At 65.2% G+C, this 21,092-nt stretch overlaps 1 protein-coding gene across 1 annotated transcript; it reads right to left on the bottom strand.

Annotated features, from left to right (window-relative positions):
* Nucleotides 1–632: 632 nt before the first annotated feature.
* Nucleotides 633–21,048, bottom strand: ABCA2 (ATP binding cassette subfamily A member 2). Its single transcript, XM_044920446.1, has 49 exons — nucleotides 20,899–21,048; nucleotides 17,885–17,978; nucleotides 17,585–17,587; nucleotides 16,784–16,895; nucleotides 16,537–16,700; nucleotides 16,121–16,248; nucleotides 15,830–15,943; nucleotides 15,286–15,504; nucleotides 14,607–14,974; nucleotides 14,189–14,348; nucleotides 13,296–13,424; nucleotides 13,054–13,221; nucleotides 12,888–12,984; nucleotides 12,444–12,617; nucleotides 12,265–12,367; nucleotides 12,072–12,186; nucleotides 11,579–11,769; nucleotides 11,240–11,390; nucleotides 10,962–11,166; nucleotides 10,665–10,829; nucleotides 10,397–10,577; nucleotides 10,095–10,307; nucleotides 9,776–9,972; nucleotides 9,509–9,691; nucleotides 9,095–9,279; nucleotides 8,802–8,922; nucleotides 8,267–8,506; nucleotides 7,978–8,184; nucleotides 7,625–7,727; nucleotides 7,204–7,523; nucleotides 6,910–7,123; nucleotides 6,710–6,815; nucleotides 6,505–6,616; nucleotides 6,354–6,414; nucleotides 6,098–6,272; nucleotides 5,789–5,904; nucleotides 5,564–5,711; nucleotides 5,138–5,261; nucleotides 4,902–5,034; nucleotides 4,695–4,812; nucleotides 4,179–4,357; nucleotides 3,966–4,107; nucleotides 3,744–3,878; nucleotides 3,522–3,625; nucleotides 3,349–3,441; nucleotides 3,134–3,236; nucleotides 2,928–3,065; nucleotides 2,647–2,853; nucleotides 633–2,201 (listed from the first exon to the last, which is right to left on the bottom strand). Exons 1-49 carry the CDS (start codon nucleotides 21,046–21,048, stop codon nucleotides 2,166–2,168), a joined length of 7,404 nt encoding a protein of 2,467 aa, XP_044776381.1. The 3' UTR covers nucleotides 633–2,165.
* Between the last annotated feature and the right edge of the window lie 44 nt (nucleotides 21,049–21,092).

Raw genomic sequence — 21,092 nt, forward strand, 5'->3', positions numbered from 1 at the left:
CCCCTCACGGCAGTGTTCAACAGTCTGTTCTGAAAGGAGACACAGACTTGTAGGGGGACGGGGAGGGGCCCTGTGGCGGCAGGGGGTTGTGGCAGGACCGTGGACAGGTGTTTCCTGGCTCTGCCCACTGAGAGAGCCAGGTGAGCCCACCCGGAGTCCAGACAGGGGTTCCAAATACCATTCTGCCCAGAGGAACCAGGGCTCCTTGGAAAATGGCCGAATCTTTTTTTTAAGATTTTATTTATTTATTTGACAGAGACACAGCGAGAGAGGGAACACAAGCAGGGGGAGTGGGAGAAGGAGAGGCAGGCTTCCCACCGAGCAGGGAGCCCGATGCAGGGCTTGATCCCAGGACCCTGGGATCATGACCTGAGCCGAAGATAGACGCTTAACCACTGAGCCACCCAGGCACCCCAGACCTGGACATTGTAACAGAAAGGAAGTCTCCAAAAGAAATGGCCAGGACAAGTTGAAAGGACACGGAAGTCACCATGCAGGAGTCCCACTGGCCATATCCAGGATAGTTTGAGCGTAAAAATGACAGCAATAGAATTGTACACTTACAAGAGTTAAAACGGTAAATATTAAGTGTATTTTTCCACAATAAAAAAAATCTTTATTGGGCGCCTCCCCTGACTCTAAATAAATAAATAAATAAATCTTAAAACAAGAAAGAATAAAAAGAAAACCACCATTTTGCAGCCCACCCCCCACTGGGGTAAAAGGTTTTGAGAAACAAGCTCTTCACATGACCCTTCATCCTCCTGGGGAGTCTTCTGTGTCCCTTCCAGTCCCCTTGAATGGGTCTCTGCTGGGAGACTGACCATGGCCAAGCTTGAGGGGTGCTGATTCTGGGACCCTTCCTTGTGGCCTGTCTCCAGGCCCATCGCTGCGGAGCACCCCACCCCCCCATTCCTGGGAGCCTCCACACTGCCCCCAACCTTTGATATTCCCTCCTGGACTTGGTTCTTAGCCTAGAGATCACCTCGTCCTGCAAGCCCCCCATCCTGGATGAGATAGACACAGCCCAGCACACACAGCCGGCCTGTGGGCCCTCAGTGGGCCCTGCGTCCCAGGGGTTGGGGAGAAGGTGGCAGGGAGTGCACACCCCCAGGGTGGGCAACAGGGCACAAAGAGGCCCACTCAGGACCTGCCTCCAGGCAGGGAGTCTGGGCTATGTGAGTGGGGCAGGGGAGGGGAGTGATGGACAGTCCCTGCCTCTGGCCCAACAGCTGTTTAGAGGGATGAGGGGCCCCACCCCCTCCTCCTGGTTAACCCGGCCACCTTCCCTTCACTCTGGCCTCAGCGCTCGGGGACACTGCATTTGTGCCTGTGAGGCAGAGACCATAAACTTGCATCAAGGGGGCTCGTCTTCACCCCAACACCCCACTCCACATGCGCACGCTTGCATGGGCTTTTTTGTTTATTTATTTAAAACAAACATCTGTGCGCTATGTACAGGTCCGGCTCCCGGGTGGGTGGGTGTGCAGGGGGCCAACCTGGGAGGGAGAGCAATGGCGGCTGGAGGGGGTGGGGAGGGGGTCTGGCCCCTTGTCGGCCAGTGGGTCCAGCTTCTCCATTCCTGCCACCCGGCCCACCACCTTGAGGCAGGCCCTCCCTGGCCCACGCCCACGGCTTCCCTCAGGTGGGGGCCTCCCTGCACGACAGCAAGATGAAGAAGCCTCTTCCTAAAGCAAAATAAATAAGGGCCTGGGGACAGGACCTACCCCAGTCCCCAACCTCAGCCCCAGACTAGCCCATCAGTACTGAGGGTCAGAGAAAAGCCCATTCAGGAGGTCAGGCCCGGCCAGCAGAGAGTCTGGTAGTACCTGGTGGCCTGTGTCACCCCAGTGGCCCTAGGGGTGGCGGGCAGAGCTGGAAAGGGGCAGAGACGAGGGGCCGGCCAGACCCCAAGGCTTTAAGGCAGAGCAGGGTGTGGGTGTGCGCAGCCCAGGGCCAGGCCAACCTTTGGCACAATCAGGGGAGGGCCGCAGTGGCCTCAGGCAGGGCTGAGGACAGGTGAGGGGCTGGAGGGGGCATGAAGCCCTAGGTCCTGGACCTCCCGTTCCAGGGCCTTGTGGGTGGGCACTGGGGTCACGGGGTGGGGCCTCGGCCACCGCCTGACTTCTGTCCCCACTGCATGTCCTTGAGCCAGCGCCTGGTGGTCAGCAGAGTGTGTCCGTGTTGAAGGAGAGCTGGGCCTGGTGGGCAGAAGGCAGGCAGGCCGGGCTTGGGGGCACGTCCACAAACACCCCCACCCCCCACCCCCGGTGTGGGACTGGGTGCCCCTCCTCTGTCCCTCTGGAGTTCTCCCTCAGTGGTGAAGCCTCCTGTGGCGTCTGTTGGCCAGGTCAGGTGGCTGCAGTGTTTCCAGCTCTCCCCGGTCCCCAGGCTCTGCTCCCCCCTACTCTGCTCTGCCCGTCTCGGAAATCCCTCTAAGTTCCCCACGTGTTGTGCGGTCTGCAGTGAGTCTGTATCTGCCTGTGCCTGGGGCCTCTGGTGTTTACCCTAGCCCTAAGTATCAGAAGAATCCCTCTGTCCCCTTGAGCTCAGGACAGCAGAAGTCCCCAGGCGGCCCTCCCCCACACCTCTCCTTTTGCAGAACCCGAGCCCTCTGGCCAGGCTGACCCTACCAAGGCGGCTCACCCGCTCCTCCTCGAAGCTGATGAGGCCCTCGTCTTCTGTGTCCAGGTCCTCAGGCTCATCAGCCACTAGCGCCCTTAACTCCGTGGGGGCTGAGCGGGGCCGGAAGAGGCTAAGCAGGCGGCCCAGGGGTGACCGCAGGGCTGAGGGTGGCTCTGTTTCCTGCTGCTCCAAGTTGTCACTCTGCTTCTTGGCAAAGTTCACAAACACCTGGCGGACAGGGGCAGGTGGGTGAGCAGGGGCCAGCCCAGGCTGGCCCCACGCCCCTGACCTGGAGCACTCACGTTGTCCAGGGTGGTTTGGCTGACGGAGTAGTCCTCGATGCCAAGCACGCCCACCACCTGTTCCATCTTGCTGAACACCTGAGCCAGTGAGATGTGCTCCGACTGGAGCTGGTACTGCACCTTCGTGTGGTGACGCTCCTGGGGGGGCAAGGGGGTCAGAGGCTGCTCAGCAGGCCCCAAAGCCCTACCCCTGGGGCCCCACCCACCTTGAGCACAGCCTCTGGAAAGTTCCGGTTGAAGAACCGCACCACATCCTTCACGTTCTGGCTGCTCTTGGTCCTCACCGTGATCATGTAGCCATCTCCAAACCTGTGGGACAGGCCTGTGGCCCTGAGTCCCCAGCCGCCAGGGCAGCCTGTCCCCCACCTGCCACAGACCCCACAGCCCGCCACCCCACGCTGGCACTGTTGGCCCGGCTCACCGGTTCTTCAGATGCTGGATGCTGCCCAGACAACGCAGGCGCCCGTTCACCATGATGGCAAGACGTGTGCACAGCGCCTCGCACTCCTCCATGCTGCGGGCAGACACACAGGCTGGGATGGTGGGGTGGGGCACTGTGTGTGGTGGGGAGGGGCGGTAAGGGCAGGGACACACCTGTGGGACGTCAGCACCACCGAGCGCCCCGTCTTGATGAGGTCCAGAATGAGGTTCCAAAGGAAGCGCCGGGCCTTGGGGTCCATGCCCGTGGTGGGCTCATCCTGGGGGCGATGCCAGGCTCAGCCATGGCAGCCCGCTCCACCCCAGGTGGCCCAACCCGCTGCCTCCGGCCCCGCTCACCAGAGGGTGCAGACGGGCCCACCCCCTATCCCGGCTCACCAGGAAGATGAAGGCGGGGTACCCGATGAGGGCAATGGCTGTAGACAGCTTCCGCTTGTTGCCCCCGCTGTAGGTGCCCGCGGGCTTGTCGGCGTACTTGCTCAACTCCAGCTTCTCCAGGGCCCACTTCACCACCTGGGGGCGAGAACCAACATCAGGGCCCGCCCCTCCCGTCAGCCCCTCCCTAACCACCCCCCACTCCCCCGCCCGGGCGCCCCTCACCCGCGCCTCGTCCTTCCAGGGGATGCCGCGGAGCCGCGTGTACAGCTGCAGATGCTCCCGGGCCGTGAGCTCGTCGAACAGGGCGTCGAACTGCGGGCAGTACCCCAGACTCTGCTGCACCTGGAGCAGCTCCTTGAGCACGCTGCGGACACCGTGCCATCAGCACCAGCGGCCACGGTCACCCCACCCGCCCAGGCACCCGCCCGCCTGCACCTGTGCCCGTTGACAAAGGCCTCGCCCCCCGTTGTGCTCTCGTCACCCGTCAGCATCTTGAAGGTGCTGGTCTTGCCGGCGCCGTTCACGCCCAGAAGGCCAAAGCACTCGCCAGGACGCACGCCCAGGCACAGGCGATCCACCGCCAGGATACGGCCGATCTTGCGAGACTTGTACACCTGGCGTGGGGAGGGCTCAGCCCATTCAGCAGGGCCAAGCACTCGCCAGGCCGCACCCCCACCTGGGCCCCGCCCCGACCTGGAAACACGCCCCCATCTGCGCCCTGCACCCACCTGGAAACACGCCCCCACTTGGGCCCGTCCCCTGGAAACGCCCCCACTTGGACCCCGCCCCCCTGGAAACACGCCCCCACCGGGTCCCGCCTCTGCCTGGAATCACGCCCCCATCTGCACCGCCCCCGCCTGGAAACACGCCCCCACTTGGGCCCCACCCCTGCCTGGAAACACGCTTTCACCTGGGCCCCGCCCCCCGGAGCCCCACCAGGGCTTGGCCCACCTTGGTCAGGTTCTCGATCTTGACCATGTCATTGTCAGCGTCCCCCCGCAGCACCCGCTGCCGCTCGCTGGCCACGTCCACATCGTCCTCCACGGGCTTGGTAGACACTGGCATTCGCCTGTGGGGACAGGGCAGGCCGTGCCATCCATCACCCAGTGCTCCCCGATTTGCTATGGCCCCCACATCTCCTGGCAATCCCCAACTCACTGTGGCTGCCTCAGGAAGTTGTACTGGCACATGATGGTGAGGAAGAAGCCGACGAAGCCTTCGACCGTCATGGCCACCAGGCCCCTGGTGACAATGTCCCACTCGAACGGGGACTTCATCTTGTCAAACTGGCCTGTGGGGCAGACGGCTCAGGGCCTGTGCCTGGGGGCTCCCCCCACACCTGCAAATCCCGATCTCTGGGGACATGACCTCTACGGCACCTGCACCCCACTCACCGATCTTGGCGTAGTACTCGTTGATGTACTCGTTGTAGGCCATCTCCATGAGCCCATGGCCCAGGTTGTAGTTGGGGAAGATGAGGAAGCAGCTTTTCAGGTAACTATTGACCACCTTCAAGTCCTGCGGTATCACAGGGGGTCACAGGCACAGCCTGGGCTCCGCCATCCCGCCGTGCCCGCTGCCCACTGTGCCCTGCCATCCCACTGCCCTGCCTCCCCCCGTCCCCTTGCCCTGACGCCCGCCGTGCCCACCATCCTGCTGCCACGCTGTCCCGCTGTGCCCTGCCGCCCCTGCCCTGCTGCCCACTGTGCCCCGCGGCCCCCCTGCCCACTGTGCCCCGCCCCCCCCGGCCCCCCGCCCCCCGGGGCCCTGCCGCCCCCCTGCCCTGCTGCCCACTGTGCCCCGCAGCCCCCCTGCCCCACCTTGTCATGCTCGAAGAGCTGCAGCAGGAAGGTGGCCACCGTGGCCGTGATGCCGATGAAGAGGTTGATGACAATGAGAAATACGTAGGCTGAGCTGGGTACCTCGAACCAGAAGGAGGCCGGGTACATGATGGGGGTGATAGACCACCTGTGGGTGGACGGGGCAGGCGTCACCAGGTGGCCCGCCCCCACCCCAGGCCCACTCCCCCGCCCGCTCCCCCTTACCCATAGAGCAGGAAGAGAGAGAGCACGGCAGGGAAGTTGGTGGGTGATGTGTAGGCCGGCAAGTCGAACACAAACAGGATGATGACGCAGCAGGTGGCTGGGACCAGGTAGTTAAGCTACCAGAGCAGGAGTGGCAGGTAAGGGGCCCAGGTGCAGGGGTGAGGGGCCCCAGGGCAGGAGTGAGGGCTCCAGGGGCAGGGCTGAGGGCCTGGGGCCAGAACTGGTGGGCCTGGCAAGAGACAAGGTCATGGGGCGGCAGGGGTCTAGGGGTAATGGGAACCGCCCTCGGCCACGCGGGGAGGGGCACACCATGTCCCACACGTAGTTGGCGAGCCAGTAGATGACGGGGTTACAACCACTGACAAACTGCAGGTGCTTGGCCTTGGTAGATTTCTCGGCCACCAGGAAGACCACGAAGCTGGCTGGCACGAAGGACATGGCCACGATGATGAAGATGGCGATGACCACGTCCGTGCCCTGCAGCCTGGGGGCACGGCAGCCATCAGCCCCTGCCGGGCACGGAGTCCCGCAGCAGCAGCCCTGCCCTCCCTGCCCCCGTACACACAGGTAATCCAGGGATAGGCTGGCGCTCGTCTTGTTCATGGGGTGGTTGGTGACAGTGATGCCTAGGGCACAGGGGAAGGCGGCCTCAGGGACCTGCTCCGCGCCCACCCGGCCCCGGCCCCGCCTGCCCCCACCCCCCCACCTAGGCTCACCATAGGCCGCAGGGTTGCCCTTGCCCTTGGGCAGGTTGGCGCGCAGGATAGCGTTGTTCAGGCTATTGAGGTAGGTGGGCATGCTGTGGTAACCCTTGTTGTTGTAGAAAACCTGGAGGGACCCAGAAGTGCCCTAAGAGCCCTATGGGTTCCTGCCCACCTCGGCCAAGAGCTGGGCGCCCCGGGCCCGGGCTGCACGGCTCACCTGGGCTGCCCTGCGCACCGCAATCTTCCGCACCATGACTGGGGCCCGGGCACCAAATGACGCTGGGATGGACTTCTGGACGTTGCCAAAGGTGATGGCCCCATACCTGGGCAGGCAGGGCGCGGGGCAGTGAGGCCCGGCACACAGCAGGTGGGCTGCCCCCTCGCCCACAGCCGGCACGCAACTCCCGCCCGGCTCACCGATGCAGCCGGAAGCGGTCAGAGGTGAAGAGCAGGTACTCGGAGACATTGTGGCCAGTGATGTCGGTCAGGATGTCTCCTGTGACCACCCGCATCTGGGGTGGACGCCCACCCACACCCCCCGGGCACGAGAAGCCAGTGCCTTGTGCAGAGCAGGTGCAACGGATGGGCTCCCGCACCAGGCGTGGCAAGGACGGCGCCGACGTCCAGTTGTCTGTGGGCGTAGCAGGTCCTGTCAGCTTAGGCCCGCACCTTCCCCTGCCTCCCACCCCCGGCAGCCTGCCGGGCCCATACCTGGCCCGGAGGTGGGGGGCAGCGAAGCATTCCAGGCCTGTAGCGGGTCCTCCTCTGGGGACACAGGGGAGTCGGACGGAGCGGGGGAGGGTGGGGGCGGCACGAAGTTGGACAGCGGCAGCCCCTGCGTAAAGGACTCCAGGCACATGCTGTCGAAGAACGTCGCGGCCAGCAGGCGGGACTCGCCGCTGCTCAGGTTCAGTACGGGCCCCAGGGAGCCGTTGGCCGGAGACTTCAGCACACAGGTGGCGCCCACACCCGACGGCAGCCGGAACGTGCTCACCAGCTGCTGGGGGCTGGCGTCCGGCGACAGTCGCAATCTGGGGAACCCGCAGTGTGAGTCTGGGTGGGGACATGCCTGCCCATCTCCGCGCCCTCACCCAGCCCTGGGCCGCCACGGCTGCCCGGCAGGCGGCCTCACCGGTACTCCTGGCGCTGCTCGTTGGCATAGGGGATGAAGTTGCCGCGGGGCTGGGTGTAGTTGTGGTACTGAGAGGGTGACAGGACCAGCGGGGGCAGGTCACCTGGAGGGGCGCACGGGGGAGCCTGAGCAGGTTCTGATCACCTACTGGCGGCCCCCAGGCCCAGGTCCCGCCTCCCCAGGACCCTTAGGGTCCAAGCTTGGGGTCTGGGTCCCAAGGAGACACGAGTCCCAGACAAGCCGCGCAGAGTGCCCGCCGGTCTCGGATGCAGTGCCCAGGCCCAGAGCGGGTGATTCCCGCCAGAGTGGGACGCTGGCCCCCGATGTCCCTCTGCCTGGCCTGGCAGCCGTACCAATCTCAGGGACGGAGAGGGCCACAGTCATGGCCACGCAGACAAAGAAGGCGGGGAGCAGGATCTGGGAGGAGAGCGCCTTCGAGTTGCGGCGGGCGCAGTGGAAGCGCTTCACCAGGAGCCCGTGGAACTGGCGCACCTTCAGCCACCAGCCTTCCAGCTTGCGGCTGCCCGGGCCGACCCTCGTCAAGGCCTCTGCCTCGGCTTCTGCGCGGGGAGTGGGGGCTGAGCAGGCGGCCCCGCGCCACCCTCCGGGGACCCTGCCCGGCCCCACCCAGCCGCCCCCCACCTTGCAGGCTGACGTTGTCAGGGTCCTGTAGGTTGTCAAAGAGGGGACGGTAGTCGCCATAGCCATCCGCGTAGGCGGGTCCCTCGTCACCACGGGCAGAGCCCACAGATGATGCAGACTGCAGGGACACCTGAGACTGCGCCAGCTCCGTGCACCGGGCCAGGCCACCAGCGTGCACCTCCCCCGGCGAGGCCGGGCCCCCCGCCCCCGGCAGTGCGTCCTTCTTGGACTCCCTCACGTCTGCCGTGGCCGAGGGGCCGGGGAGGGGAGAAGCGGGGCTCAGGCCTGCCTGGGACCCCAGTGCCCACGCTCACCCACCCACCCTCAGCCCCACTTCGCCATGGGGAGCCCCAAGTCCCATGGCACCTACCTGCCCAAGCTCCTCACCCCCGAGTCAGCCTGGCAGGGAATCGTGGCACCTTGTTCCCACCCAGAGCCCTTGGTCCCCAAAACAGGGGAAGAGTGAGCAGCCCCAGCCCAGGTTCAGGCCCCGGGGGTGGGGGCAGGACTGACGAGCAGCTCGGGGACCTCTCACCCGCCTCACTGTTCTCCAGAGACTGGTCCTCCTCTGACACCTTGAGAAATACCTCCTCCAGCGTGGTGTCCATCAGCCCAAAGCTGCTCAAGTGCAGCGCCTCCAGACTCTGCTCCAGGTGCTGTGAAACGGCTGCACGTGACCCACTGCAGCACGGCCCCCCGCAGGGACGCCCCCCCCCCCCCCCCGCCCCTGAGCCCCCTCCACCCCGCGCCTGGGAGAGGCCCCCGCCCGAGCCCGCTCCACCCCGCGCCTGGGAGAGGCCCCGCCCCTGAGCCCGCTCCACCCCACACCTGGAAGAGACGCTCGAAGGCCCCCTTCTTGGCGGCCTCGCTAGGCAGGATGTAGGAGAGCTCCGTGCTGGTGTCCGAGACCAGCAGGCAGGAGGCCACGTGCTTGCGGATGAACTGGGAGACCTGGGGCTCTGAGCAGCTGCTCAGCTGGGTGCGGCCTGGGGGGCTGGCTGGCAGCCCTGGCTCTAGGAAGGGGGGGAATGCAGAGGAGCCCAGCTCAGGGGCTGCCGGAGGGGGGGTTCTCTGCAGGGGCCCAGCCAGGTCAAGAGGGGGCACGAGAAGCCCCAGGCCTGAGCAGGCGCACTAGGCTCACTGGGGCAGCGGCGGGGGCCACCGCTTAAGCTCACTGGGCTTGGAGGAGGGGTCCTGGGGTAGGCGGGGCCCCAGGCCGGCTCAGGCAGCCTCTGCACAGACCTTGGGGGTCCCCAGGCTCAGCAGGCCGCTTGACCAGGGTGAGCCGGTAGCCGTCCCCGTAGGCGCCCTTGAGGAAGAGTGGGGAGCCACAGCACTTGAGCTTCCCATGCGAGATAATGGCGATGCGATCCCCGAGCAGGTCGGCCTCATCCATGTGGTGGGTGGACAGCAGGATGGTGCGGCCTGGGGGAGCCCAGGGTCAGGGTCAGGGCGCTGGGCCGGTAGGCCAGGTGGGGGCCACCCACACCCGCCCCACGCCCTGCTCACCCGGCTTGTACTTCAGGATGAGGTCCCAGATGGCTCGGCGTGCATAAGGGTCCACGCCTGCGGTGGGCTCGTCCAGGATGATGGCGCGGGAGCCGCCCACAAAGGCGATGGCCACAGAGAGCTTGCGCTTCATGCCCCCTGACAGCGTCTGCACCAGCGAGCGACGCTTATTGGAGAGCTCTAGGTCCTCGATCATCCTGAGGGCCACACAGGGTGGGAGCGGGCGTGTGGGGCCTGGACCTTGGAAGCCAGCGACGCTGGGGTCGCCTCTGGGCCCCGCCCTGCCCCAGCCCCTCAGCCCCCTCCCCACCCCACCCACTTGTCCATCTCCTTGCGGATCTCCCCCTGGGCCATGCTCTTGAGCCTCGAGTAGAACCAGAGGTGCTCCTCCACCGTGAGCCGGTCAAAGAGCACGTTGTGCTGTGGACACATGCCCAGGTTTTTGCGGATCTCGTCCATCTCCGTGCGGATGTCGTGCCCATAGATGGTGGCTGACCCCGAGGTCGGCGGGAACAAGCCAGTGAGGATCGACCTGGGCGGGTGTGCAGGGTCACGACCCCCACCTCCTGCAGGGAGCCCGCCCTGCCGCCCGCTTGGTGAGGGCTCTGCCCTGACGCTCACATGGTAGTTGTCTTGCCAGCCCCGTTGTGTCCCAGGAAGGACACCACCTGGTTCTCGTAGAGGTTCAGGCTCAGCCTGTTTAAAGCCAGCTTCTTATCGTTCTTGTAGACCTTGGTGAGCTTGTCCACGCAAACTACCAGCGGCAGGTGGGTGGGCTCCTCCTCCATGCCCCGCATCTCCTCTGCACCAGGGCGCGGGTCAGCTACGGCTGCCCGGGGCCCCCAAAACCCAGTGACTGCCCCAGCCACCACCCTGGCACCCGCCTCACCCAAGCGCCGGCTCTCCATAGCGCAGGCCTGGTCCTCCTCCATGACGCTGAGCCGGGGGGCACGTGCCCATGGCCAGCTCCACTCCCAGGCCTCCGCGCGCCCGCTGCCCAGCCAGTAGGACTTCTGCAGTGGGAAGTACCAGGGCCGGGGCAGCCCGTACATGCCTAGGGGTGGGCAGAGCACAAGGGAGGCTGACCGAGGGCCGGGGTTGCTGTCCAGCCCGGGCCATGTGCCCGCCACCCACCCCAGGGAGCCACGCACCCTCTCCTTTCCCCCTCCACGGAGCCAGCTGGTACCTGGGTGCACGGCCTCAATGTACCACGTGAGCACGCCGTAGACGGCTGCATCCACCATCAGCATGGTGACAGCAAGGAGCAGGTTGAAGTCGTCGCCTTCCACAGGAGACTGGCTGAATGTGTGCCACTGGATCCCCACGCCTGCCACCTCGTACAGGGCAAAGTACTTGGAGCCCAGGCCAAAGGCTGTTGTGGACATCAGGGACTGAGGGAACAGTGGTGTCAGTGGGGGAAGGAGGCTGCACCCCACCCGCACCCCAACCACCCATGACCCTCACCGCAATGCACTTCTCAAAGGCGGTAATCTTGTCGTGGGCCACCTCCTCGCGGATTGCCACGTACATGTAGGGCACATAGCTCAGGAAGTAGATGATGCCGCCACAGGCCGAGGCCAGCTTGGCCTTGGAGTACAGCACAGACACCAGGAAGCTAGGGCGGGGCGGGCGGGGGGTGGGCCACGGGTCATCAGCCACACCCGGCCCTCGGTGCAGAGCCCGAAGCCCTCCCGGGAAGTCCCTCCTGGGGTGTGTCCGGGTTTCTGGGTGAATGCAAGGGATACTCTGCCAGGACCCAAGCGAGGCTCCCTCCCAGCCGGCTGCCAGCCACACGGTGCTCACCAAAACATGATGGTGGCCACGGCATAGACGGCCAGGAAGAGCCAGATGATGAGCACGTGGCTGTGCATGAGGACCTGGCCGTACTTGAGGATGGCCGTGAGTGCCGTCACAGAGATGGAGAGCTGCACGAAGCCGGTGATGAACCAGGCCACCCAGTGCACCGCGTTGTTCAGGCCCATGGTCTTCATCACCTGGGGGCAGGTGCACAGCGGGCTGGGGCAGGAGGCCTCGGCACTTGGGGTGGGACGGCTGGAAGGAATGACCTGCCTCCACCCTGCCAGCCAGGCCCCAGGGAGGGAAAGGTGCCTGCAGCCTCCCCTCCGCCCTCATTCCTCCCCCACCTCCACCCCTCCATCCCCCTCCACCTCTACCCCATACCCCATCTCCCTCACCTCCATCCCCCTCCACCCCTGCCCCCCACCTCCACCCCCTCCATCCCCCTCCACCTCTGCCCCATACCCCATCTCCCCCACCTCCATCCCCAGGCCCCCACCTCCTTCAGCCGGTGCTCCTTCTCTGCTACAATGTGCTGGATGGTCATGGCCACCGAGTAGACCCAGGAAATCACCATGCAGAGTGGCATCATGTGCTCGATCACAAACAGGAAGCTAGGGTCGAGGCAGGGGCGTGAGGGGAGGGGCTCAGCCTAAGCCCCAGCCCCCAGTCTCCCCCCACAACACACTCACTCGTCTCGCGTGTAGCAGGGGTAGGGAAACATCTGTACGTAGTTGCCGGGCTCCACCACGTCGTGCCCCACGAAGGTGTTGATGATGGCGCGCTCCATCATGTCTGCGGGCAGGGGGCGGTCAGCCATGGGCTGGGGGCGGCCAGGCCCTACCCCCGCAGCCCCAGGAGCGGCCCTCACCCTGGATCCAGACGAAGCCATACAGGAAGTAGAAGCGGCCGCCCGTGTTGGGCCCCGGCCTCCAGTAGGCCCGGCGGATCTCATTGGTTTTCTCAGTGAAGCTGGAGTTTTGGCGGATCTTGTAGTGCACGTGGGGCGGCAGGGAACCGTCCTTGCGGGTCTGGAAGATCACGCCTGGGGACATGAGGAGCAGGTGGAGGGGCAGAGCCGGGGCGGGGGGCCGGGGTTGGAGAGCTGGGAGGGGGCGGGGCGTGAAGGAGGGGCCAGGACCAGGGGCTGGGGCAGCGCTGGGGGATGAGGGGCGGGGCCAGGGAGGAGGTGGGACTAAGGCGGGGTGACGTTGAAGAAGGGAAAGCGGTAGGGGAGAGTTGTGATGGGGGGAGACTGGAGGCTGGGGCTGGGGGGGTGAGGGCAGAAGAGCAGGGATTAGGGGGACCAGCTCACTGGCGAACACGGTGACATTGTCCTGGTAGGCCTGGTTGAGGGTATAGTTGACGATGCTCTCTTCATCGGGAAAACCCTTGAAGATGTCCACACTCACCTGGGGGGAGGCGCATCATTGGAGCCGGCCCTGGGCACCAGCGGAGCCCGCGGGGCCCGTCCACCCCACCTTGGACATGAACTGGATCCAGCCGCAGGCCGCGTTGTCAATGGTGTCCAGCTGCTGCAGGAGGGCCGAGCCGTTGGGCAGTGAGAAGTTGTCCTGACGCAGGGCAGGCGGTAGCTCCTCCAGGGACAGGTTCAGCGCTTCGGGGTGCAGCCGCAGCTCTGCCACATACTGCGGGGGAGGCCTGGCTCAGAGGGCGGCCCAGGTGGGGCCCCTCCCGCACCCCAGCCCAGCGCCCCCAGCACCTGCTGCAGCCAGCGCAGATGCTGCTGCAGCCGGCCCTGCTCCAGGAAGCTGCGGATCTCGGCAGAGATGTTGAGCCACACTTGGGCGTAGTGGGTCACATTGCCTACAAAGGCAAAGGTCTCGTTGGCCTGCAGAGGGTGAGGGCATGAGTCACGGGGCTCATGGGAAACCCCGGCCAGCAAGGGGGTTCTCCACTCCTTTGTCTCCCCCCAGGCCAGTCCTCGCCTACAGCCAATCTTGCTCTGGCCAGACTTCCACCAGCATGCCGGAAAACTTTGCCTCCCCACCTTCCTGCAAGGACCCACAGAACTGGCTCTGCCCTGGCCCCCGGGGCCGCCTGGCTTCCCGCTTCCCCCATTCACCTCTGTTGGACCCTCCTCCACATGTTCCTTGAACAGCCCTGACACCTGGCCCTCCTCTCCCCCACACTCATCCTAGAGACCCCTCCACAGGCTCTCCCCTTCCTGGGCCACTTCCAGCCCTAATTTCTACTTCTCCCAGACAGGACTTCTCCCCTGGAATGGCCACGGACATCTTGCCCTCAGCTGGCCCCAGGTGGCCCCTCCTCTATCCAAACCAGCACTGCCGGCCCTGGCCATTCCCAGCCAGGCCAGGACCCTGCACCTGGGCAGGACCCAGCCCGTCCAGGACATCCTCACAGCAGCCCCCAAGTGCCCCTGCACTTCGAACGCCCTCCGACGGTCCTCCCCTCCTCCCCCCCAAGCCAACTCAGAGCTCAAGTGCCAGGGCCGCAGCCCCCTCCCATGGCAATTCTACTGACCCCAGTCTCCCAGGCCTGCAGAGCCCCTCTGGCCTGCTCCTTTAGCTTCTGCCCCAGAAGGAGGCAGAAGGCACGCGCAGCTCAAGCCCCCAACGCGCCAGAGTGGCGCACCTTGAGGATGACGCGGTCTGCCTCAGTGCCCGCCGGCGCGTACAGGATCTTGGGATTGCTGGTCATAAGGTGCACGAGAAGGCCCAAGTTCCGCTGCTCCTTGCTCGTAAAGCCCAGGGAGCTCATGTTGCCCTGCCGCAGCGCCTCCGGCTCGATGGTGCTAGCGCGGGGGGCGGACGTTAGGGGCGCAGCTGGGGGTCTGCCATGGGGATCAGGGCGGGTGTCCGGGGTTGGAGGCGGGGCTTCAAGAGCCGACAGGGCAGAAGCTCAGGGTGGGAGTGGTGCATCGGGAGGGGCGGGGCATGGGGCCGGGATTCAGAGTGGGTGCCAGGTGTGTGTAGGGGGGGTCAAAGCCCGGCTAGGGCTCAGGCCCCGCCCCTATCTGTCTTCCTGTGCCCTTTCCCTGCCGCCCACCTACCGGTTGTTGCCACACAGGATGGGCTGCAGGCCAGCCCAGAGCTGCACGAAGGCAGAGCACTGACCCTGCAGCGCGTCCGAGGAGGCCGGAGCCGCAGCGGACGGGGCGCTCTCCTCCACCGTGGAGTTGGAGCTCGTGCCCCCCGCAGGTCCGGTGCCGTTGGCCGTCCTTCCAGGGCCGCTGGCTGGGGGGCCCGGTGCACGGCGGGCGCAGGCGCCCTGGGGCAGCAGCAGGGCCAGGGCCGAGAGGACGTCCACATCCTGCAGAACTTTTTGGGCGTCCAGCAGGTCCTCCAGCAGCGCCTGCAGCCGCTGTGGGGGTGGCGGCTGCTGCTGGGGAGCCGAGGCGTTGGGGGCGTCCAGGCCCAGCTGAGGGGAAATGGGGCATGTGGGAGATGCAGGCCCAGGAGAGGGAGCAGGGGCTGGGAACTGATGTGAAGGTGCGTGACTGAGATCAGGGGTGGACAGAGGACACAGGCGGGGATGAGAGAGGTTGAGGGAGAGTCTGGCTAGGGGCTGGGAAACAGACTGGGGGAGGACATGGGGCATGGCTCACTGGGGGTGCGTGGGACGCCCAACCACAGGCACATCCCACTCGCAGCCTTGGGCCCAAGGAGCCCCAGCATCTCCTCCAGCCCAGTCGGTGGGCCCATGGGGCCAGCAGGCAGGCAGGCTCTCACCTGCTGGGCAATCTTGGCCACATCCAGCTGGTTGTGGAGCTCAGCAGCCAGCCCAGAAAATCGCTGGGCACGGGCTGCAGCCTGCCCACTGCAGACAGCATCCCGGTAGCCCTGCAGTGCTGTCTGCTGACCCTGGGACACAGTGAGGATCCGGCCTAGCTCCCCAGAGCCCCGTGTACAGGTGAGTTGTTCCAGCAGGGCCGGGGCCAACAGCAGCTCCTGGGGGTGGGGTGCAGGGAACAGCTGGGGAGGGACCCCAACCAAGAGGGAACCAAGGCCCCAGCCCAAGAAGGCCTCAGGTCTCCCCTGCCCCACCCCCTGCACCAAGTCTGATAGCCCAGGCACTGTAATGGGGGTGAGGGGTGGACGCACATCATTGTCCTGCCCTCCCCCTCCCCATGCTAGCCACAGACTCCCAGGGACCTCCCTCATCCTCAGGAGAAGCTCAGGATTATCAAGGGGGCTCCTTTCTTCACCCTCTCAGGCAGAAACACCCACCCGGAGGCAGGCGGCGTGTTCCCATCCCACTAACAGGTCCCCTCACCTCCATCCGGAATAGGGGATTGCTACCCAGGCGGCTCCAGGGCTGGTCCTGACCCCTGGGGAGTCCTGGCCCCACATCTAGGGCAGGCGAAGGGCCAAAAAGCAGGTGATAGACCTGGGGTGTAAAGGGGGCGTGGCTCAGGCCAGGGGGTCCCAGAACCCGGCTGCCTCAGAGCCCCACATCCCTCCTCCTTGCTCTCCATTCCTACAAGCAGGGGAGGGCAGAGAGGACAGCCCAGGGAGCCACCCCAAGAGGAGACACATGCTCGCTGCGGACACTTGTCCCACTCACCTCAGGCAGGTCCACCTGGGCAGCCAGGAGGGCCTGAGCTGTGCTATTAGGTAGCGACAGATTCTGCACCAAGAAACGCCAGAGCTCCTGTGGGTCCCTGGCCACCGAGCCCAGAGAGAAGGAGGACACTGGACAGGCAGAAGGACGGCGCTGAGAGCCAGCTGGTCCCAGGGTCAAGGCACCCAGAACAGACGCAGAGCCGAGGTGCCCGCACCAGACCCAGCCATATGGAGGGCAGCTCAGCTGGGTCCGCCTGAGCACGTCTGCCCCAGGAACCCAAAGCGACGGCTCAGACGGAGGCCCCAACACAGGCCCGCGGTGAGAAGTGACCAAGCTGGAGTTTGAACGCAGCTGACATCAGAGCTTGGGCCTTGAGCCCCCCAGCATGGGCACAGCCCAACCTGCCCAGGGCGTACCTGTAGGTCTGTCCAAGTGGCTCTCCCAGGTGTCCGGGCCAGAGCGGAGGGCCTCCAGATGCTGGCGCAGGGCCTCGAGCTCCGAGCCCAAGCTGGGCCGCGCAGGGTCGAACAGGTTGCTCTCCTCCACCACACGGTTGAGGCGCTCCAGCAGCTGAGTGACCCTGAACCACCATCAGAGGTCACCCACTGGCCTCTGTGGGGGCGGGGGGCGGGGGGGAGCGGGAGGGGGTGGGAGGGCACTCACGTGGAGTTGGCGTACTGCAGGAAGCCAAACTCGTCTCGCTGGCCATCTGGGCACAGAGACTGCATGACAGGCAGGATGCCAGCAGAGGTGAGAGGTGCAGCCGTGTAGAAAGCTGCAGGGGTGGGGGCGGTCAGGGCAGGTGAGAGGGCCCGAGGGCGGAGACAGGAGAGGACAGGGGAAGGAGTCAAGAAAGGGGAGGAAGATGAAGGCCAAACAGAGAAATTTAGAGAAAGTCAGGGAGGAAAAGCAGCTTCGGGCAGCAGACAGGGCAGAGGGCCAAGAGTTCTAGTGCAGATGACCCCAGCAGGTCAGAGGTCAAAGGGTGTCTGGTCATCCCTTCCCCACAACTCCCAGAGTGTCCCTCTTCCCTTGGCCAGCCAAGGCCAAAATGCCTGACCCCTACCCTAAGAATTCAGGTGTGGCACTGCCCACAGAGCCCAGGGGAGCATGTGGGGCCCCCACTGGGCAGTGACCTCTGACCTCTCTGGCCAGTTGGTTAGCAGAGAGAATGCAGGAGCCCACGGGGGTCTGAGGGGAGAGCAGCCAGGTGACCCGGCCCCAGCCCTGCAAGGCAGGGCCAGGCAACCCCACAGAGAGACGGACACCCCCTCAGAAGCTTGACCTGGGAGCCACCGTGGCCCAGGCCCCCTTGGGTACCCACCGCCCCCCGTCCCCCAGCGCGCCAGCCGTCCCTGACCGTGGGCAAGGGGGTTCTGCAGGACACAGCCAGGCCAGGAAAGGCTGTTAATGCAAGCGGGGGCGGGGCGCGCTTAGGCTGCACCAGGAGGGCTGCTCACTTACAGACTGCATGCAGGCCCAGGAGGAGGACCAGAGACCATGCGGGGGAGGGGCAAAACAGAACAGAGGAGAACAGTGAGGAATGGCCGCCATGGCCAGCCCTGTCCTCAGGCCCAGCCAGGAGGCACGGCCAGGGACCACGCGGGGGGGCAGGCACACGGACCGCACCAGGACAGCGTGGGAGCTGGGACACGTGTATGGTCACGTGCACCCAGGACAGGCACAGATGCATGATGCAGTGAGGACTGCCCGCCCAGCTGTGCCCTGGGCCCCCCCCCACTTCCCCCAACCAAGGACACTCACCTTCCTTTACGGAGATGGTCGGTTTTTTCTGCCGAAGCCCCAGCAGAATGAAGAAGAGGACAAGAGGAATGAAGATCTCAAAGGCCAAGACCCACTGGAAAGGGCGGGCTGAGTAAGGCCACCTGCCCTGGGCAGCCTGGCCTCCCACACCACCTGCCCAGGGCTGGACAGGACAGACCCGCACCCTCCTCTCCCCAGACAGATAGATGTCTTCCTGGCAGGCAGGGCCAGCCCCACCCAGCCTGGACCCCACATACCTCCCACGGGGACCACAAAAGGTCAGCCCAGGCCCTCAGGGCCAACAAAGTTGGCCTCCCCTTTCTTCAAGGGCCTTTTCTATGGGGGCGAGAGCGCGAGTGTTGTCTGGTCCCAGCAAATCCGCTCTCCCACACCCCCAGCCCAGGTTCTGTGTGCCGCAGTGATTTGCCAGCAGGGACAGACCAGTCAGCCTGTGGTCTACTATGACCCATGAATCTGCCCAGCTCAGCTTACTCCTTCCCCACCTTCTCCTGGCTAGGATCTTGGAGGTGGTCCTGGGCCCCAGCTACGGCTCCCACACTCCTCCAGGGTCAGCCCCCCTCACTGTCACAGCGCCATTACACCCCACAAGAGAGCCTAGGAAGACAAGGCCTGGACAAGGGGAGGCATGGCTCTAGCCTAGGGCCCTGAGCCTCCAGGAAAGCCTGCTCAGAGGTCTGAAAGCCCCGAGTGCCTCCTTCTGCCCTGGTCCCTCTCCCTCACTCCACGTGGCTCAGGTGGGCTCAGCAGCCCTGCCTGCGCTCCCCAGAACTCTTCTCTATTCCCAGGACTGCTCCTGCCACCCCCAGCTGGGCACCAAGGTGAGCCCTGGCGGAACTTGCTCGGAGTGGGGAAGGAATGCCAGAGGCCCCAGGGCCCCAGCCTTCCCTCTGTTTCACCTGGAAAATGGAAGGACTTCTCATCGTCTGTGACACCGTCACCTCTCCTAGCTCAGGGAGGGAAGGTGGAAAGAGGACCTTGGGCCAGCTGATCTGTGGGGGAGCCCCCCCCGCTCAGCCCAAAGACACACCCTGACCCTCACCCCCACCAGCTCTTCTCAGAGGACCAGGTTTCCTTCATCCTCACCCCTACCTGGGCCCAGACAGACTCCAGAGCCGCCCCCCGCCCCCCCGTGGCATTCCGTCTGGCCCAGGGCCCGGACTCCCAGCCCCCCAGCATGGCACAGCGGCTGTTGTTTACGTGCTTTGACAATAGTGCTCTGTGGTCTGAAACACCCCACTGTGTGTCCGCACCCCACGCCCGCCCCAGTCCGTGCCAGCCTCCAGCCCCGCCCCGAGCCAGGATCCGGCCCAGGGCTAGCCGAGGAGGCACCATGGGCACCCACAGGGCTGGGGATGGCACCCATGCCACACACACATACACAGAGCCAGGGTGGCTGCACGCGAGGCAGGCGGCCAGGGTCACGGCCAAGGTACCAGCCCCACCCACACCCGCCCTGCCACTGGGCACCTCCACCGTGTAACTGCAGCAACAGGCCTCGGCTACCTCCTCATTGCTATAGCAACGGCCGCCGCAGGAGCTGCTGGGAAGAGGGAGGCCTGCTGGGCGGGCAGGCGGGCAGAGGGGCATCTGGTTACGGGCAGGGAGCACAGGTTCCTTGCCCCTTGCACCCCACCAGGGGCCCGCAAGGTGGTCAAACCCCAGTGCCCTGAGATTAGCCCAGTGCCCCCACATTGTTCCCGGCGCCTGGGTGCCCACTCTGGGCCTGAGCCCCCTCCTGCTGTGTCAAGGGGAGAACAGAGGAGAACTGAAGATGGAACGGCCTCTTTACCCAGTGATGAGGCCCCAGCAGCCCCAGCTAAGAGGGGACAGGCGACACTCACAGATGGAGAAACCCAGGCACAGAGGTCCTTGGTTCCTACCCTCCAAACCAAGCTTTCCAGGGGTGCACCCCCACCCCCCAGAGAAGTGCATAGCACGCAGAGCAAAACCTCTGTTGGCCGAGCCCACAGGTCTAACTCTGAAGCCCAAGACCCTCCCCGGAAAGTGGGGGGCCAGCATGAGCGTGCCAGGCCTCTGGCCAGCCCCAGCCCCTGCCCCATAGCACAAGCCCAGCAAAGGCCTTAGCCACCCTGGAAGAAGAATTTCTGATTTGTTATGGTCTCAAGCCAAGGACCTCCATGTGGCCTGACCAGCCCCTGGTAGTGCTGCTGGGCAGGGGCACAAGAAGATAAGATTCTAGGGAAGGCCCAACCTAGCAGGTGGGGGCCACTCCTGGGTGTAGGGCAGTAGACACCTCCCACCTGCCTGCCCGGTGCCCCACAAGCCACTGCTCCCTTCCCTGGGCCTTGAGATCCCCAGTGGATTCAGGGGCCATCATTCTAGCCTCTGTTCCCAGCCCCTGGGGGGCCCTTACTGCCAAGAACCCTGGGGCTGATACTAATGCATGCAAACATCCCAAACCCCTCCCCCCCGCCAAGCCCTGCCCTGGTGTCCCCAGTAACCCGAATCTGAAGCAGGGGAAGCTGCACCAGGCCTGATCCATGGCACCCAGAGCCAGCCAGCCCCAGGCACGTGTTCCCCGCCAGGCTCAGGTGCCCAGAGGAGTCCTGCCAGGCCATGGTGATGACGGCCACCCTGCCCTGTCTGCAGTCCTGGGTTTCTCTTCCCAAGGGGGGACGCTGGCAGGAGCTCATCAGCCCAAGGGGACTCAGAGTCAGGTGGGAGAGGAGCCTCTCAGGCCCCAGGTGGGCAAGAGGATGCTTCCTCCTCAGGCCCCCCACTCCGGACCCCAGCCTGCTGTGGGCCTGATTGTGGAAAATCCCCAGGGCCCATTCAGAAACCCGAGCTGCCCAGGCTTCCCTGTGCTATCGGCTGGGCAGGACAACAGGAGATGCCCCTGCCTTTCCCAGAGCCGGAGCGGTGAGGGCCAGCATGATGACATCCATACAGCCTCAGGCTGGCTCCCCACCAGGGCTTCTGTCCCTGACAGCTGCTGTGTTCCGCACCCTCAGGCCCCGGGCTGCCCCAGGCACAGGGCTGCGGTGCTTGGTGGTCACAGCTTGGAACAGCAGGACCCGGCTCCCAGGGGAGATCAGAGGGTGGATCAGCCTCAGGGAGGACTGCCCCAAAGGACAAAAGGGTTCAGGGATGCACACTGGCAGATGCTGGCACAGCAAGGACATCCCATTGGTGAGAGAGCAGGAGCAAGGGCTGGGGGACTTGTGGA

The sequence above is a fragment of the Neomonachus schauinslandi genome, chromosome 13 (genome assembly GCF_002201575.2).
Source record: "Neomonachus schauinslandi chromosome 13, ASM220157v2, whole genome shotgun sequence".
NCBI classification, from domain to species: domain Eukaryota; kingdom Metazoa; phylum Chordata; class Mammalia; order Carnivora; family Phocidae; genus Neomonachus; species Neomonachus schauinslandi.

Coding starts and splice junctions, on each gene's coding strand:
- ABCA2 (XM_044920446.1), bottom strand. CDS start 21,048: ATGTCCTTGCTGTGCCAGCATCTGCCAGTGTGCATCCCTGAACCCTTT. Junction 15,505..15,829: donor ATCCCCTATTCCGGATGGAG/GTGAGGGGACCT, acceptor CCCCACCCCCAG/GAGCTGCTGTTGGCCCCGGC. Junction 4,813..4,901: donor AACTTCCTGAGGCAGCCACA/GTGAGTTGGGGA, acceptor CTGTCCCCACAG/GCGAATGCCAGTGTCTACCA.